The sequence below is a fragment of the Corvus kubaryi genome, unplaced genomic scaffold (genome assembly GCF_017639235.1).
Source record: "Corvus kubaryi isolate FWS band 111438036 unplaced genomic scaffold, C.kubaryi_AGA036_p1.0 134, whole genome shotgun sequence".
Taxonomy (NCBI): Eukaryota; Metazoa; Chordata; class Aves; order Passeriformes; family Corvidae; genus Corvus; species Corvus kubaryi.
Window position 1 is genome coordinate 7307757 of NW_024580668.1, and position 14188 is coordinate 7321944.

Below are 14188 nucleotides of genomic sequence, written 5' to 3' on the forward strand. Positions count from 1 at the left end.
TCCAAAACACAGGCGTTTAATAAAACCAGTTGCATTATCATTATTATTATTTACAGATCAAACATTAGAAAAAAGAGTAGAAAACAGGAACTGTTGTCTTCATAAATACCGGGCCCAGCATGGTGGGAGCTTTGTGCCCACTGGCAGCTGGGGGGGGGAACGCAGGCACCCACAGACACTCACACAGACACACAGCCCTGGGCAGCTTGAAGTAGGGGGTCAGGTTTCCCCCTCACCCCTCAAAGCACCAGGCTTTTCTTCAGCAATGAGCTGGGACCACCAGGATGTGACCACCACCCCAGGCAGTGGGACCCTCTTGGTGGAGGCTGCAAGGGGGCAGCTCCTTCCTCGGTGCAGTGTCCCTGTTCCATGCAGGGGGAACCAGCCCCTTGCACCCCACCCATGGGTGCTGGTGAGGAGCAGGACAGGCAGGAGCGGCCAGCAGTGCAGGCAGGGCAGCCACACATGAGGCCCCGTGGGTGTTAGGGACCAGCCACACACCCAGGGACACGTGTCCTCTGCCTTCCCATGGGCTTGCAGGGACCTGGCTCTCCAGTGCTGGCACAGGGCTCTGACAATGGATCCCTGGTGACCACATCGGGCCGGTGATGCTGCAGCACAGCAGGGCTGAGTTCAAGGGTCCTGTCACCCCCAAGAGGTCCCTGCTCCTCCCAGGGCACAGCCTGTGCTCTGTCCCCATCCAGCATTGCCCACTTATGAGCAACCCATCCCCGGTGCCCACCGTGGCACTGCTACACATCAGAGACCTGCTGGGGCTCCCTGGCCTGGCGCAGCCCGTAGAGCCACTTGATGACGCGGGCGTTGCGCTCGATGATGGAGATGCCGTAGGGCACGCGCTCGGCCGGCCGCCCCTCCGGCGTGGCAGCGCTGGGTGGCGAGTGGCCACCCTCCGAGCTGGCCGTGCTCACGCTGTGGAACTTGAGGGACACGATGTCGGAGCTGGCGCGGGCGAAGCGCTCAGCCCCCATGTCCTGCATCTCCTCGGGGTCAAGGCCACAGTAGTTGAAGAAGCGCTCCAGGTCGGCGGTGGCCCGCGAGAGCCGGTCGCTCAGGTCCGACTTGGAGCGGTGCAGCAGCGGCTGCCGGCGGGCGCTCTCGGGTCGGGCGGGTGAGCTCCGGGACGGGGTCACAGGCAGCCCACCTGGGATGGGGGATGCAGGCACCGGTGTCACTGGGCTCCGCGGAGCTCCACAGGGACGGACGTCCACTCTCCGCACGGCCACACTGCCGGGGGGCTTGGTGATGGCCGGGCTCTCCGGTAGCTTGACAGCCCCCTCCACCGCCGGCGCTTCCGCCCGCCACCTGCACTCCCTGCCCAGCGGGCTCTCCGCCTTAGGGAAGGGGCTGTCACAGAGGTTGATGAGGTTGTTGAGGATCTCCAGGTCAAGGGAGGTCTTCGGGCTGGCAGCATCGGCGCGACGCGGCCCCGGGGGTGCCCTGCGGCTGGGGGTGAGAACAGCCCGGCGCACCCCGGGGGTGAAGAGGGGCTGCTTGAGCAGCAGTGGCTTCACCGGCTCCTGCTTGGTGCTGGCGACCCTCTGGCTCTTCACGTACTTGGCCTTGTCGGCCTCCAGCCTCTCCACTGCGCTGGGCTTCCCGGCCCCCGGCTCGGCGTGCCGACGGAAATACGCGGGCCCTTTGCGGAGGATGCGGACGGGCATGGCCGAGGTGAAAGGCGCCGTCACCGTCACCCCCTTCATGGTGTCACCGGCTTGCAGCGCCTCGACGGGCATCCTCTGTGCCGGCACAGGGACACGGGGTGGGCGGCCGCCACGGGCAGCGAGGGGCTCAGGTGCCGCCGGCTGCGAAGAGGGGCCGGAGTGAGAGCGGGGCCGGAGTGAGAGCGGCGGCGATGCTGCCCCTGCCCGCGCCCCGGCCCCACGGCAGACAAAGACAACCCAGGCTGTGCACTGGCTGCGCCGCCGGCTCCGGGCTGCCTATTTGAAGGCGGTCACCACGCCTCCGCCGCCACCGCCGAGCCTCCCCGACACTCCTCCGGCCAATCCGCGCCGCACGCCTGCTTCAAACCGCACCGGGGCCAATGGCGCCGGCGGGGAGGGCGCCCCGGTCGCGGGCGAGGGGCACCCTGGGGAGCGAGGGGGGCGGAGAGAGCCAAGCACCCCTCACTGATGCTCTGCACAGGTCGCAGGTGCCGGGGGAGCATCGCCCGCATCAAGGGGTGCATTGCATGTGCCCATCGTCCGTGCTCAGGAGTGCACTGCCCACATCCGGGGGTGCATTTCCTTCACTCAGGCGTGCATCACCCACTCCCAGGGCAGCACTGATTTCTCCCAGGGGTGTCTCATCTACATCCTTGCATCACCCGTGCCCAGGGGTGCATTGCCTGCTCCCAGGGGTGCATTCCCCATGCCCAGGGTTCCATCACCCACCACCCTGCCGGGCTGGTGGATTCGGTGCTCCACTCCCTCTGCTGTTCCCTCAGTTCTCAGCCCTCTCGCAAGCTCCGGGGCTGCACCCAGGCTCCCTGCTCCCATCCTGGAGCTCCTTGGAAAGTACGTGGAGTTCACGGGGGTTTGTTTCCACTCGTGATTCCCCGGCCGCGGTGTGCTCGGAGCAGCGTGGGGCCCTGTGCACCCCGTGTCCTTGGGTCCCTGCCAACCCCAACAAGCGCAGCCGCCACAACGGCCACGCAGAGACATCAGCCCGCCCACAGCGAAAAGGGGGGGGAGGGCACCCAAACCAGCCCTGCACCCTTCTGCAGTCCCCTGACCAGGGGTGGGCACACCCAGAGTGGCCCCAATATCCAGAGGGGCTCGGCAATGGCAGGGCACACAGAGGAATATGTGGGTCAGACCCTTTTCCCCACCCCTTTCCCAAGCTGCTCTGAGATTCCCCCTGAGGGTCCCGATTTGGGGCACTGATGAGCCCTGAGGATGTGACAGCAAGCCCCAGCACTCACCCGGTGCAGTGGTGGGCAGGACGGGGGCCGGTGTGCTGTGGCCTCACTCGCTTCCATGGCAGCCCCGAGCAGGCGGCTGCCACCGTCACCCGCTCACCTGCCTGCACAAACTTCCTGGGAGCAGCCCAGCGCCTGTCCCAGCACTGACCGCCGGCGGCAGGAGCCAGCCCTGGCACCCACAGCCCCGCCGAGCCATGGCTGAGCCACAGCTGAACCATGTCTGCACCCCCTGCCAGCCCACGGGTGCCAACGTGTCAGCCCCAGCACCCCCAGAATCCGGACCCCAGCAGGGTCCCTGCACAGCACACGGTGCATCCCCCTGACACGCTGTGACAGACGAGTGGCCCGGGGGAGGCTGGCTGTCCCTGTCCCCGTCCTCGTCCCCTGCCTGGGGCGACATGCTGCCTCCTGACCTGGAAAATGTCTGCAGGGGGGCGGCCAGGCGTGGCGACAGCTGAGAATGGTCCCAGGACCGGCACAAATCCTCCTGCCTCCTCCCCGGGCAGCTCTTTGCACCCCTTTGCCCGACCCCTCGGGTCCAGTGCTGCCCAGCCCCTGCGCCAATGGCCAGCTTCACTGTCCTTGTACCTGTGCCCAGCACAGGGAGGGCTCCCCGACTCAGCACAGGGGTGCAAAAGTGCCCCCCAGGCAAAGCAAAGCGGGAAAATGTCCCTATGTCAGGCACTGGAGCTCAGCCTTGTACCAGATGCTCAGCCAAGCCACGGCTGTCGAAGTGCAGGGACAAGGACACGGGACCCCTGGAACAGCCGCCTGTGGCCAGCTTGGGGTCCCCTCCCCAGCATGGACAGCCCGGCCGGTTACAACCTGCTGCTCCACATTCCTGCGGTGCTGAGCCGCTGCCCTGGCACGGCCACACCGAGCTTGGCTGCATCGAGCCAAGCCGAGCCGAGCGGAGCCGCCCTCCGAACAGCTCCAGAAACACGGCAACATAATCCCATGCCCCAAACCCAGTCGGAGCGCGGGGATCTGAGCTCTGGGCATTGCCCAGTGTGGCCCCAGCTGCTCTCCCTCCTGGAGTGGGCAGTCCAGCCACGTTCACATGGCACACCAGGTCACCTCCTCCCTGGAGAAGTTGCTCCAGAGGTACACGGTTATGACCCCTTCACCGGCTCACCCAGCCCCATTCTGCTGGCACTGGACCAGCAGGGGACCAGCACCACCTCCGCCACCCACCTGGATCAGCCCTGCGGCGTGGGAGCCTCCTCGGCACGGATCAGCTGCCACGCTTCTTCTCCCTGCTCTCTTTCCGAGGGTGTCCCGATGGTGTCCTGATGTCCCCACGCCTCCTGCTCCCCAGCCACGTCCTCCCCGTCTCCCCCCGTGCCGGCGGCTGGAGGGTGCTGGAGCGGTTCTGCATGCGGCGGCTGCCGCTGAGTCAGCGCCGGGCGAGGACGCCCTCCGAGGCAACTCAGCGCTCACATGGGATCGAAACCACGGGGCATTCCTCCATGCCAGGCTGCGTCACACAGCGTGACGGTGCCCGGTGACGTCCCAGGTGCCGGTTCAGCCCGCGGTGCCGGCTGAGCAGCCTGGTTGCGTACACGGCCCGAGGTGCTCGCACGGACAAAGCCAAAACGCTTCTGGATGTCACTGCTCGCTGTGGGCAGATGGTCCTGGTGCTGGGTTAGGGCTTCAGGGATGCAGGGGAAATTCCCAGCATTCCTGTGGGCACCCAGATTCCCTTATATCACTGGTGTGGCCAGTCGGCAGGGCCTGCTCTGATTTGGAAATCTCACCTTGTTTCCTCATGCACCCGGCAGCAACAAACTCCAAAATGTAGGGAAATAAATGGGATAGTAGGAAGGGAGGTGACAGACTGGAACAGGGTCACCAAGCCTGCAGCCACCTGAACCTGCTGGCCTGAACCCAGCCCCAGGGTGGCTCCTGCTCCACGCTAAAGGCATCTTCGTTCGGCTCTGCACGGAAGGAATGAGTGTTTGGCTTGTTCCATGGCGCTCAGTTACAGTCCTGCATTTTTCAAACGGCTCCTGGAGCAAGAAAGACAAGGAGCTGGTGGAGGGAGAAGGGCCAAGAGAAGCACACAGTCTGGGAGCCAGAGGGCTGCCCTAAGCCCAGATTCACACAATGGGCTGAGCTAGAAAATCCCAGTTGGTAGGCGAGGGCAGAGCCCGCAGGCTGCGTCCCCCCACAGGTGCCGAGGCCGTGCGGGTGCAGGCAGGAAGCTGCAGGAGCTGCTCGGGCACGTCTGGCCCGTTGGAGCAGGGCGTTGGATCCAGGCAGCGCCCCAAGCCTCGCCCTCCCCGGGAGCATCCCAGGACATGCTCTGGGACAGCGCCTTCTGCAGGAATGCTCCCCCAGCACCCGATGCATCATCTCCACCGCTGCTCCAGGGACACGTGGACGGTGTTTGTGAACAGAGGGACAATCGGGCACTGGCAGTGCCTTTGCTCTCACCTCCTCCAGACACTCCCTCGTGCCAGGGACCTCCTGGTTGCTGATGCATGAAAACTAGGCAAGATAACATAGTATGAGGCCCACAGAGCAGGTATTGGTTTATTCGAGGCCGGGAGTGAGTGGGACAACTCCACCACAAACTCACTCGTCCATTCTTCGCACAGTACCAGCTTTTATACTTTTTTTTACTTAATGTGCACATTATACTTTCTTAACCTTCATATTGCAACATATTTTCTAATCACAGGATTATGTCAGCCCTTGTAGCACACGCGCGGTTCCTGAACGAGGTGGCCGTCAGCCTCCTGGTGGTCGTTTTTGATGAAGGCTCATAAGTCTTCCTCGGGCTTGAAGTTTTCACCCCTCTTCCCTGCGCATGCTCTGTAACATTGTCTGCTCAAATAGCCAGTGGTTAGCTTTTTGCAGTCAGCTTGTTCTGCTAATTTGCTGATTACTAAAAAGCTCTTCATTTAAATACCCTGTTACAAAGTAACTCCTTCTTTCTGCATAGCTACAGGTTTTTGCATAGCTCAAGCATTATCTTGTTGCCTCGGCATCAATGCTAAATGAAGGTGCCAACGAGAAAAAAACACACTGAGAGGCAAATTCCCCTCCTGGAAGTGCTGGGTGGAGGCAGCTACGGGTGCCTGGCAACACCTGCCAAGCCGCGGGGCCGCAGCTCAGCAGTGTGGGCACCTCCACGCAGAGAGGTCCCCAGCCCCTTCATGTTGGGTGTTAATTCCTGGTGTTTTATTCCAGCTCGTTGCCGTGCCCTGACCCAGGACAAGCCACCACCTCCTCCTGCCTCAGTTTCCCCAGCGAGAGCTCTACGGAGCCGCTCTAGAAGGAACATGGGGACGGAACGGGGAGGCACCTGCTGCACCCAGCATCACCCCACTCCCGGTGGGCAGAGGAAATGATGCTGCCTGCACTAGGATCTTCACACTCGGTCTCTGCTCAGGGATCCAGGAGCCAGGGAGGTGACAGATGGGGACAGGCCGGGCACGAGGCCTTTGTCTGGCCGGTGGTGGCGGCAGCACAGACCCACAGATGGCGGCTGCCGTGGGGCCGTGGCCGCAGCCCATGGCCAGGCGAACACTGGGCCCTGGGGATCCAGCCCTTTTGTTGGGGTCTCACCTCCGGCAGCGGCCCCTTCCCGACTGCCCCCCACCAGCCTTTCAACTTTCAACTTGACCTGCTCCTTTCACATGGAAATGGAATGCAAATGGGGCTGGGGCTGCCAGGGTCCAGGCTGAGACCCGCCAGCCGGTCCCCAAGTCTGGGGGTCATAGCCTCTCAAATAAGGTGGCCAGTAGTCCCTGGAGTGAGGGGGTCGCTTTGTCCCCCAGCAATGGAGCAGCAGCCACCCTCTGCCCAGGCAGACCATCCCCACTGCTCACACATAGAAGAAGATATGAGGGGATGGGTCTCGCCAGGGCTGAGTTCAAGGACAGACCCCTGCTCTTCTGAGCTGCCACTCCTTCCATGCCTTCCTGCCACCCTGTCACCTCTACAGCATGGGCAGTGTGCCCACCCTGGGGATCCCTGCTGCACCCCCCGGCCTGCACTGGCTGCAGTTGGGATGGGGCCCCCAGCCCTGGGTGGATGAGGATGGGGCTTCCTGGAGGGATGGCCATCACAGCCCAGCGAAGTCCCGCAGGCAGGGACCACTCGGCTACCAAATGTTGCCATCTGCCTCCGGGGCCTGCGCTTGCATCTGCCGGGGGTGCGGAGGGGCGAGGGGCCGGGGGGCCGGGAGCTCAGCTGGGGGGCAGGCAGGGGGCGGAGAAAGCACAGGCAGGGCAGGCAGCGCGCGTCGGGTGGATTTAGGTGAGTAGCGTGAAGGGGCAGCACGGGGGTCCCACACCCAGCACCCCCTCAAACTGCCTCTGCCCCATAGCCACTCGCCCCCGGGAAGGGTCTCACTGCCGGCTGAGCTGCCTCTTTGTGCCGACAAATTAAACACAGGACAGTTGCCGTCCCCTCCCTGTCCCCATTGCCATGGACACACAATGACCTCAGCTGCCCCGGGCTCACTCTAAGCCCCCTGCCCCTGGTTTCCCCCCAGCAGCTTGGACCTGTTCCCCACCTTCCAGGTCTCCTGGGGTCCTGTACTGGTTTGACTGGGGCAGAGGTAATTTTGCCCATAGGAGCCAGCGTGGGTCTGTTTTGGAGTTGTGCTGAAAGCAGTGCTAACCCAGGAGTGTTTGATCGTGGCTGAGCCATGCTCACAGAGCCCCAAGGACTTTCCTGCTGCCCCACCAGCGAGTGAGAGTGCTGGGGGTGAATAGAAATTGGGAGGGGACGTGGATGGGACAGCTCTGCCCCTCCCCCCCTTCCCCCCGCAATATCCTGGACTGCCGGACTTCCTTGCTTTTCCTATTAAACTGACTTTATCTCAATCCGTCAGTTTTGTCCCTTTTACCGCTTTATCTTTTCCCATTTTCGCCCCCATCCCACGGTGTGTGTCAGTGACCAGCTGCGGGGGGCTGAGCTGCCTGCTGGGGTTAAATCACAGCAGTACCTCAAACTGTGACCATCCCCCGCCACGGTCACGCAGCGTCCCTGCAGCCCCAGGGACAAGGGACACTCTTGTCCCCACTGCACCCAACGGTCCTGGCTGCCGCGGGTGCTCCCACAGGCGCAGGACAGGGTGGAGGGGCAGGCTGTATCCCCCGAGGGACAGGGACGAGCACTGCAGGCAGGTAGGACAGGGAAGCAGGCAGGGAAGCAGACGGGAGAAGGCAGCCCAGCCCCAGGTTTTGCAGGGCTGCAGCCCGCTCTCCCAGCGACACCCGGTGGGTGCTGGGGGAAGAGCTGCCATGAGGCATCCTGGGGCGGGGGTCCTGGAATTGGGGGGGGGGGGGGGGGGGTTGCTGTTGGGGGTGACCTGGGGTCTGTCTCCTCAGCCGTGTCACCTCCCGACCGGTGCAAGTGGCTCATCCGCTGGCTCACGGCTTGGTCCCCGCAGTGTCCCAAGGTGGGACAGCTGCCACATTCGGAGGTTCCCCAGCGCCCCGTGCCAACCCATTGACCCCGCAGAGATCCTGATGGGGACAGGAACCGCCACCGGGTCACACTTGCACCTGCAAGAAGAGTCTGTGATAGGTGGGACGCAGTTCAGGCGGGGACAAGGACAAAGTCCAGGACACCGCCAAGAATAATAACCCCCCTGAGCTGGGGACTCTGCCAGCTGGGACCAAAGACGAGGAGCAGAGCAGGGCCAGGCTATCACCCGTACGCATCCGGAGGTGGTGACGTGCCCGCCTCACGTCACTGCTGCGGCAGCCAGGAGTGGCTCCCGCCCGCGTGGTGCTGCCTGTCCCCAAAGCGCAGTGAGTTCCCCTTGGGAGATTGCCGAGGGACCGGTCAGACCGGAGCCCGTTTCCTTCCTGGTTCCTGTTCCAGCCCCGATGCCTCCCCGCGGGGCCGGGGCCGGGACCATCAGCGGGTTGTTGCGCCCGCCAGGCTCAGCCCCGTGAGACGTGAGTTTCCTCTGGCGGCCTCAACGCCCCGGGAGAGAACTGGAGACGGCTCCGCGGGGTTGCGGGGACACGGAACGTAGGGACGTCAGAGTTCTTCCCAGGGGCGGGATGAGAGTGGGCAAGGGAGGTGTCTGGATCCCAGCTGACTCAGCTGACTGGTACGAGCCGAGGCTGGGCTGCAGGATGGGCTGCTGGGGCCTGTCTCCCGCGGCCACCGGGGCGTGTCGGGATCGCGCGGGTCCTGGCTGGGAGGAGACGGGCGCTGCGTCGTCCTGCCCTGCGGATGCAGTGGGAGGTACGAGGCGTCCATTCCCAGCAGAGCAGCTGCCCAGGACACTCAGCCCCCAGGTGAGAGCCCTCTTCCCCCTGCACCCGGCTGTGCCGAGCCCTTCCAGGCTGCACCGAGCTGCAACGTGAGTTGGCACAGGTTCAATGCCCTCCAGGGTACCGCACTTGCTGCTCCCAAGCCCCAGCCCTCCGGGATGAGACCAGGTGGAGCTCATCAGGATCCACACCCAGGGCAGGAGGGCACCCTGTCATCACTTGAAGGGGGCAGAGGGGTCCGCAGGGCTTGCAGAGGGCAAAGTGGGGCTGGGCTGGGCTGTGGGCCCCACACCCCCACAGAACGTAGGAGGGAAGCTGTTCTACCAATGCAGGCAGTGGTCATGGGAGGACAGGGCCAGGATCTGGAAGGGTCAGATCTCACCTCACCACTCATCAAAGTCTCTCCCCACAGCACAGCAGCGTCACTCCCAGGCCCAGGCACCCAGCCCTGAGCCATGGCACTTCTCACCCACCTTCTGGCCTGTGCCTTTGGCATGGGCTCCTGGGTGGCCATCAATGGGCTGTGGGTGGAGTTGCCACTGCTGGTGACGGTGCTGCCAGAGCAGTGGTACCTGCCCTCGTACATCACCATCATCATCCAGATGGCCAACGTGGGACCACTCTTCGTCACCCTCATGAATCGCTTTCGGCCTGGCTTGCTGAAGGAGGTGGCTGTTATCTATGCAATTGTGTCCGTGGGTGTCATGGCCTGCTTGCTCCTGGCTTTCCTCTGGAACCACACGTCCCTCATTTCCGGGACATCCCACAGCATCCCCTTCCTAGTCCTTACCTTCTTCCTGGCCCTGGTGGACTGCACCTCCTCTGTCACCTTCCTGCCCTTCATGATGCAGCTGCAGCCCCAGTACACATCCACCTTCTTCATAGGCGAAGGGCTCAGTGGGCTGATCCCTGCTCTCATTGCCCTGGGCCAGGGCTCTGGTATCTCCAGCTGCACCAATGTCAGCTACGAGGTCAACATCACCACCGGCAATGAGACCGTGGAGAGCACCATTTTCCATCTGGAGTCACGCTACCTCCCACCCAAGTTCTCCACCCTCATCTTTTTCCTGCTCATGACTGCAATGATGCTGACCTGCTTGCTGGCCTTCTTCTTCCTCACCCGGCAGCCCAAGGTGTGGGAGCTCTCTAAGCAGCACCTCTTTTCCAGCAACATCGTGCTGAACTCATTTGACCAGGTCCTTCACGAGGGACCTGACTTGCAGCTGAGCAGAGGCTGCTCATGCTCAAAGGATCTCAAGGGACCTGGGGACATCCTGCCGCAGAAGTTCTCCTACTCCTTAACCAAGCTCACCCTCATCTACCTCCTCATCGCCTGGGTGAGTGCCCTGACGAACGGGGTCCTGCCATCTGTGCAGTCCTACTCCTGCCTGCCCTATGGACACACCACCTATCACCTGGCAGCCACGCTCAGCTCCATGGCCAACCCCCTCGCCTGCATCGTGGCCATGCTCCTGCCCAGCAGGTGGGTTGTAGGGTCCTGGGGGTTGCAGCAGGGTGCACACCAGGGGCTTCTGCCGTTAAGAGTGGCCCCTACTTTGCAAGAGTTGGGGGTGGGAGGGGGTCTGTGGGGTGCCCGTGCCCTGGCAGCACAGACACCCCGGGAAAGGAGGATGGAGACAGCAAGGAGCCGGAATGTGCTGTGTGCCTGTGCTGTTCACCAGGGACAGGTAGTGTTCTCCAGTGACACTTGCATGTCTCTTGCAGGTCCCTGACCCTGATGGGCATCCTCACCATGGCAGGGACAGGCTTTGGTGCCTACAACATGGCCATCGCGGTGATGAGTCCCTGCCCACTCCTCCAGCAGTCCCAGTGGGGCGATGCCATCATCGTAAGTTATGGTGTCCCTCTCACTCAGGGAGGTCTTTGACACCACACCTGGACCTGACCTCACCTGTCCCCTCAGTGGAGATCCCCCAGCCCTGACCTCTCTCTCATCTGTGCCACCAGATCCTCTCCTGGGTGCTGTTCACTGGGACACTCTCCTACGTGAAGGCGATGGCCGGGGTGATCCTGCGGAGCCGCAGCCACAGTGCACTGGTGTGGTACGGGGTGCTGGAGCAGCTGGGCTCCCTCCTTGGGGCGCTGCTCATGTTCCCCCTTGTCAATGTCTACAGCCTTTTCAAATCTGCTGACTACTGCAGCCTGCAGTGCCCAGAATGAGTGGGGTGGGCACCCCAAGACCGCTGCTCTTGCCAGCATGAATTCCCAAAATCAGCGAGGCTGGCTGGCCTGGAAGCAGCAGTGGGACCAGGATGGTCTGGGACCAGCTCCCTGATGGGCTCTGCCAGGGAGCAGCATCTTCAGGGATTTGTCCCACAGGGTGTTCCCATCATGTGAAAGCAATAGAAGGTGTTTTACTCAGCTCTCTGCCTCCCTGCTTCCCGCACCCTCCATGCTCCAGTGCCCCCCACCTGGGTACCTCTCAACTGGGGCCATGTCCTATCCCTTCCCCTGGGGGATCTGGCACCGTTTGGCATCGTGCCCTAAAGCCCCCCTGCGCTCTGTGGGTGGGCACAGCCCCAGCTGCACCCGGCAGCACCGGTGGTGTTCCCGGCCCTGTGCTGTGGCAGCTGCCCCCAGACAGGGGGTTTGCAGCCAGCTGGGGGGAGTGGGGACAAAGGCGGCCGTGGGGAGGGGGATGGTGGGCGACATGGGACATTCACAAGGCCCCCAATAGCAGCTGGGGAAACTGAGGCACAGTGGGACTGGAGGGACATGCGTGATATTTGCCACCGTCTGCTGTGGTCCCATCTGTGCTTTCTGCTCCCTCCCCACAGCCGTGTGCCCCCTGCACCCCATCTCAGCCCTGCTGCACCCTGAGACGGGCAGAGCTGGGGAGGGACCACAGCAGAGCCCCGCACCAGAGCAGCGTGGGCACAATGCCCACGGCAGGGGTGCCGCAGCACCGGTGCCAGGGCTGGGCCACCTGGTACCCAACTGTGCCCTAGCCATGCCAGCCAGGGCGGGGGCCAAGTGGGCACTGGGGCATGGCAAGCACGGGAGGTCGGGACAGCGGCAGCCCCGGGGTGGGACAGCACCCGTGCCCTGCACGCGCCTGCGCCCCTTCCCTGGGGCACAAGGCAGCCGGGCCTTTGTCCCCGGCCCTTTGTCTGTCATCTGCTCTCTGCGCCGGCGGCAGCACCAGACCACGGATTGGAGCCACTTCGGGGCTCCGGCTGCGACCCGGGCGCCTCTGGGAAGGACGCAGTTGGAATACCTAATGGCCAGCAGCCCCCCAAGCCGGCAGTGGTGGGGGTCCTGCAGCTGAGGCAGCAGGGAGGGCAGGAGTGAAGGCTCTGCCCCCCGGCACTAGTGGGCATCCTCTGGCAGATCCTGGCTGACCCCACAGCCTGTGTCCAGGGTCCGTGGAGGATGGGGGAGCTGAGGACCAGTGAGAGATGGGGGGCACGGCGGGGCAGCTTGTCTCATTCCAGTAGCACGATGTGTCCCTTGTGGGTAGACTGGGAGCTGAAGTAGGGACCTGACCTCTCTCCCCCTGCCCCCCAAGAGGATGATCCTGCCTTTGAGAGCCCCCAAAACCCCGCCTTTGAGAGCCCCCAAAACCCCTCACCCACGTTACCCCCCCAGCCCCCTCCCTCTTGTCAGAGAAACAATTGCCTCCGATGGGAATTATTTCCATACAGCTGCTCAGGAAGGCACAAACCCGGTGGAGGAAGGCTGAGCCTTTCTTCTGGCACTGCTCCCCCTCCCCACAGTGGTGGGGGCAGGTTTGGGGGGGCCCAGGCGCTGCCGTCAGCGCTATCAGCTCGGCAGGGCTGGCTGCGGTTATTACCATACATTATCGCAGTCCCCTGCCTCCAAAAGGAGCCGGGGCTGCTCCCCCCTCCCAGCCCTCCCTCCTCCTGCCTTTTACACTTAATTACCTCCCTTATTACACCGCAGCCTGGAGAGAGACAAAATCCCAGGGCAGCGGGCGGGCAGGCAGCAGGCAGTGGGCAGGCAGCGGGCAGGCAGCGGGCAGCGGGCAGGCAGGCCCAACTAGGGCGTAAGTAATCGCCCGTTCTGCAAACGTGCCTTCCAGGAGAGAACAGGCACACGCACGGATAACTAAATCAGGGAGCGGAGGCCGGGAGCCCAGTGTGTGTGTGGGATGCCGAGAGCAGCCCGGCAGGCAATGTCCCCTCGGGGCCGCAGCCCTCCGGGAAAGGTGACCTTGAACTTGGCAGAGCCTTGACGTCAGGGAAGTGCTGCAGGGACAGATGGGGCTCGTGGTGCTGCCGGCAATCCCTGGCCGAGTGCTGCAGGAGCAAGTGGAGAGACCCCGGACTACAGGGGGGAGCAGCCCTGGGATCCTGTAGGATATGGAATGCTGTGGATATGGGATGCTCTGGGATGGGGGATGCTGTGAGCTGTGGGATACACTGAGCTGTGTGATCCTGTGAGATGCTGTGGGATACTGTGGGATATCGGACACTGTGGGATGCTGTGGGATGCCGTGGCCTGTGGGATGCTCTAGGCTGTGGAATGCCCTGGGCTACAGGATACTGCTGGATGCTGTGGGATGCTCTGGGCTGTGGGATACCACACAAAGCAGTGAGCAGGGGCACTGCGATGCAGGGCTGGCTCCAGACGTGGCTCTGGGCACGACTGAAGGAGCAGACACAGCTGGGAGCAGGCAGACCCGTGGTGCTGCCTGTGGGAGTGCTGCTTTTGGTCCCCAGACTAAGTGCCACATCCCCGGCCAAAGGGGCCAGTGTGCCCAGGGCTGCCCTGTGCCAGCTGTGCTCTGCCTGCAGTGACAGCTGAGGGACCATCCTTATTAAGTGCTGCAACACTCTCGGCATTGCACAAGGTTCAGGGAGAGCAGGGCCAGCTGCCAGCCAGGTCCCCGTGTCACCCACTGGCCCTCAGATGGCACAACTCCGGCCTTCAGATGGCACAACTGCAGGGAAAAGCAGTCCCGGACCACCGGCTGCCTGCAGCGGAGCGCAGAGAGGAGGGGGGGGAGTGGGAGTGGGAG

At 63.3% G+C, this 14188-nt stretch overlaps 2 protein-coding genes across 6 annotated transcripts; one reads left to right on the top strand and one right to left on the bottom strand.

The window, feature by feature from the left end:
- Window positions 1–5024, bottom strand: FAM110A (family with sequence similarity 110 member A). Its single transcript, XM_042047990.1, has 2 exons — window positions 4136–5024; window positions 1–1823 (listed from the first exon to the last, which is right to left on the bottom strand). The coding sequence occupies exon 2, from the start codon at window positions 1752–1754 to the stop codon at window positions 753–755; it is 1002 nt and encodes a 333-aa protein (XP_041903924.1). The 5' UTR covers window positions 1755–1823; window positions 4136–5024; the 3' UTR covers window positions 1–752.
- A 3601-nt stretch (window positions 5025–8625) lies between these two features.
- On the top strand, window positions 8626–11568 carry SLC52A3 (solute carrier family 52 member 3). 5 transcript variants are annotated; one of them, XM_042048039.1, is made up of 4 exons: window positions 8626–8712; window positions 9599–10669; window positions 10912–11035; window positions 11155–11568. In XM_042048039.1, exons 2-4 carry the CDS (start codon window positions 9642–9644, stop codon window positions 11365–11367), a joined length of 1365 nt encoding a protein of 454 aa, XP_041903973.1. In that variant the 5' UTR covers window positions 8626–8712; window positions 9599–9641; the 3' UTR covers window positions 11368–11568. The 5 variants fall into 5 exon arrangements, with proteins under 5 accessions (XP_041903973.1, XP_041903967.1, XP_041903947.1 ...); XM_042048033.1 differs by lacking the exon at window positions 8626–8712 and adding an exon at window positions 8719–9020; XM_042048013.1 differs by lacking the exon at window positions 8626–8712 and adding an exon at window positions 8719–8862.
- The last annotated feature ends 2620 nt before the right edge of the window (window positions 11569–14188 follow it).

Bases quoted from the DNA above. Each gene is read 5' to 3' on its own strand.
- FAM110A (XM_042047990.1), bottom strand. From the start codon at position 1,754: ATGCCCGTCGAGGCGCTGCAAGCCGGTGACACCATGAAGGGGGTGACG.
- SLC52A3 (XM_042048039.1), top strand. From the start codon at position 9,642: ATGGCACTTCTCACCCACCTTCTGGCCTGTGCCTTTGGCATGGGCTCC. The intron at 10,670-10,911 runs GTGGGTTGTAGG...TGTCTCTTGCAG, and splicing joins GCCATGCTCCTGCCCAGCAG to GTCCCTGACCCTGATGGGCA. The intron at 11,036-11,154 runs GTAAGTTATGGT...CTGTGCCACCAG, and splicing joins AGTGGGGCGATGCCATCATC to ATCCTCTCCTGGGTGCTGTT.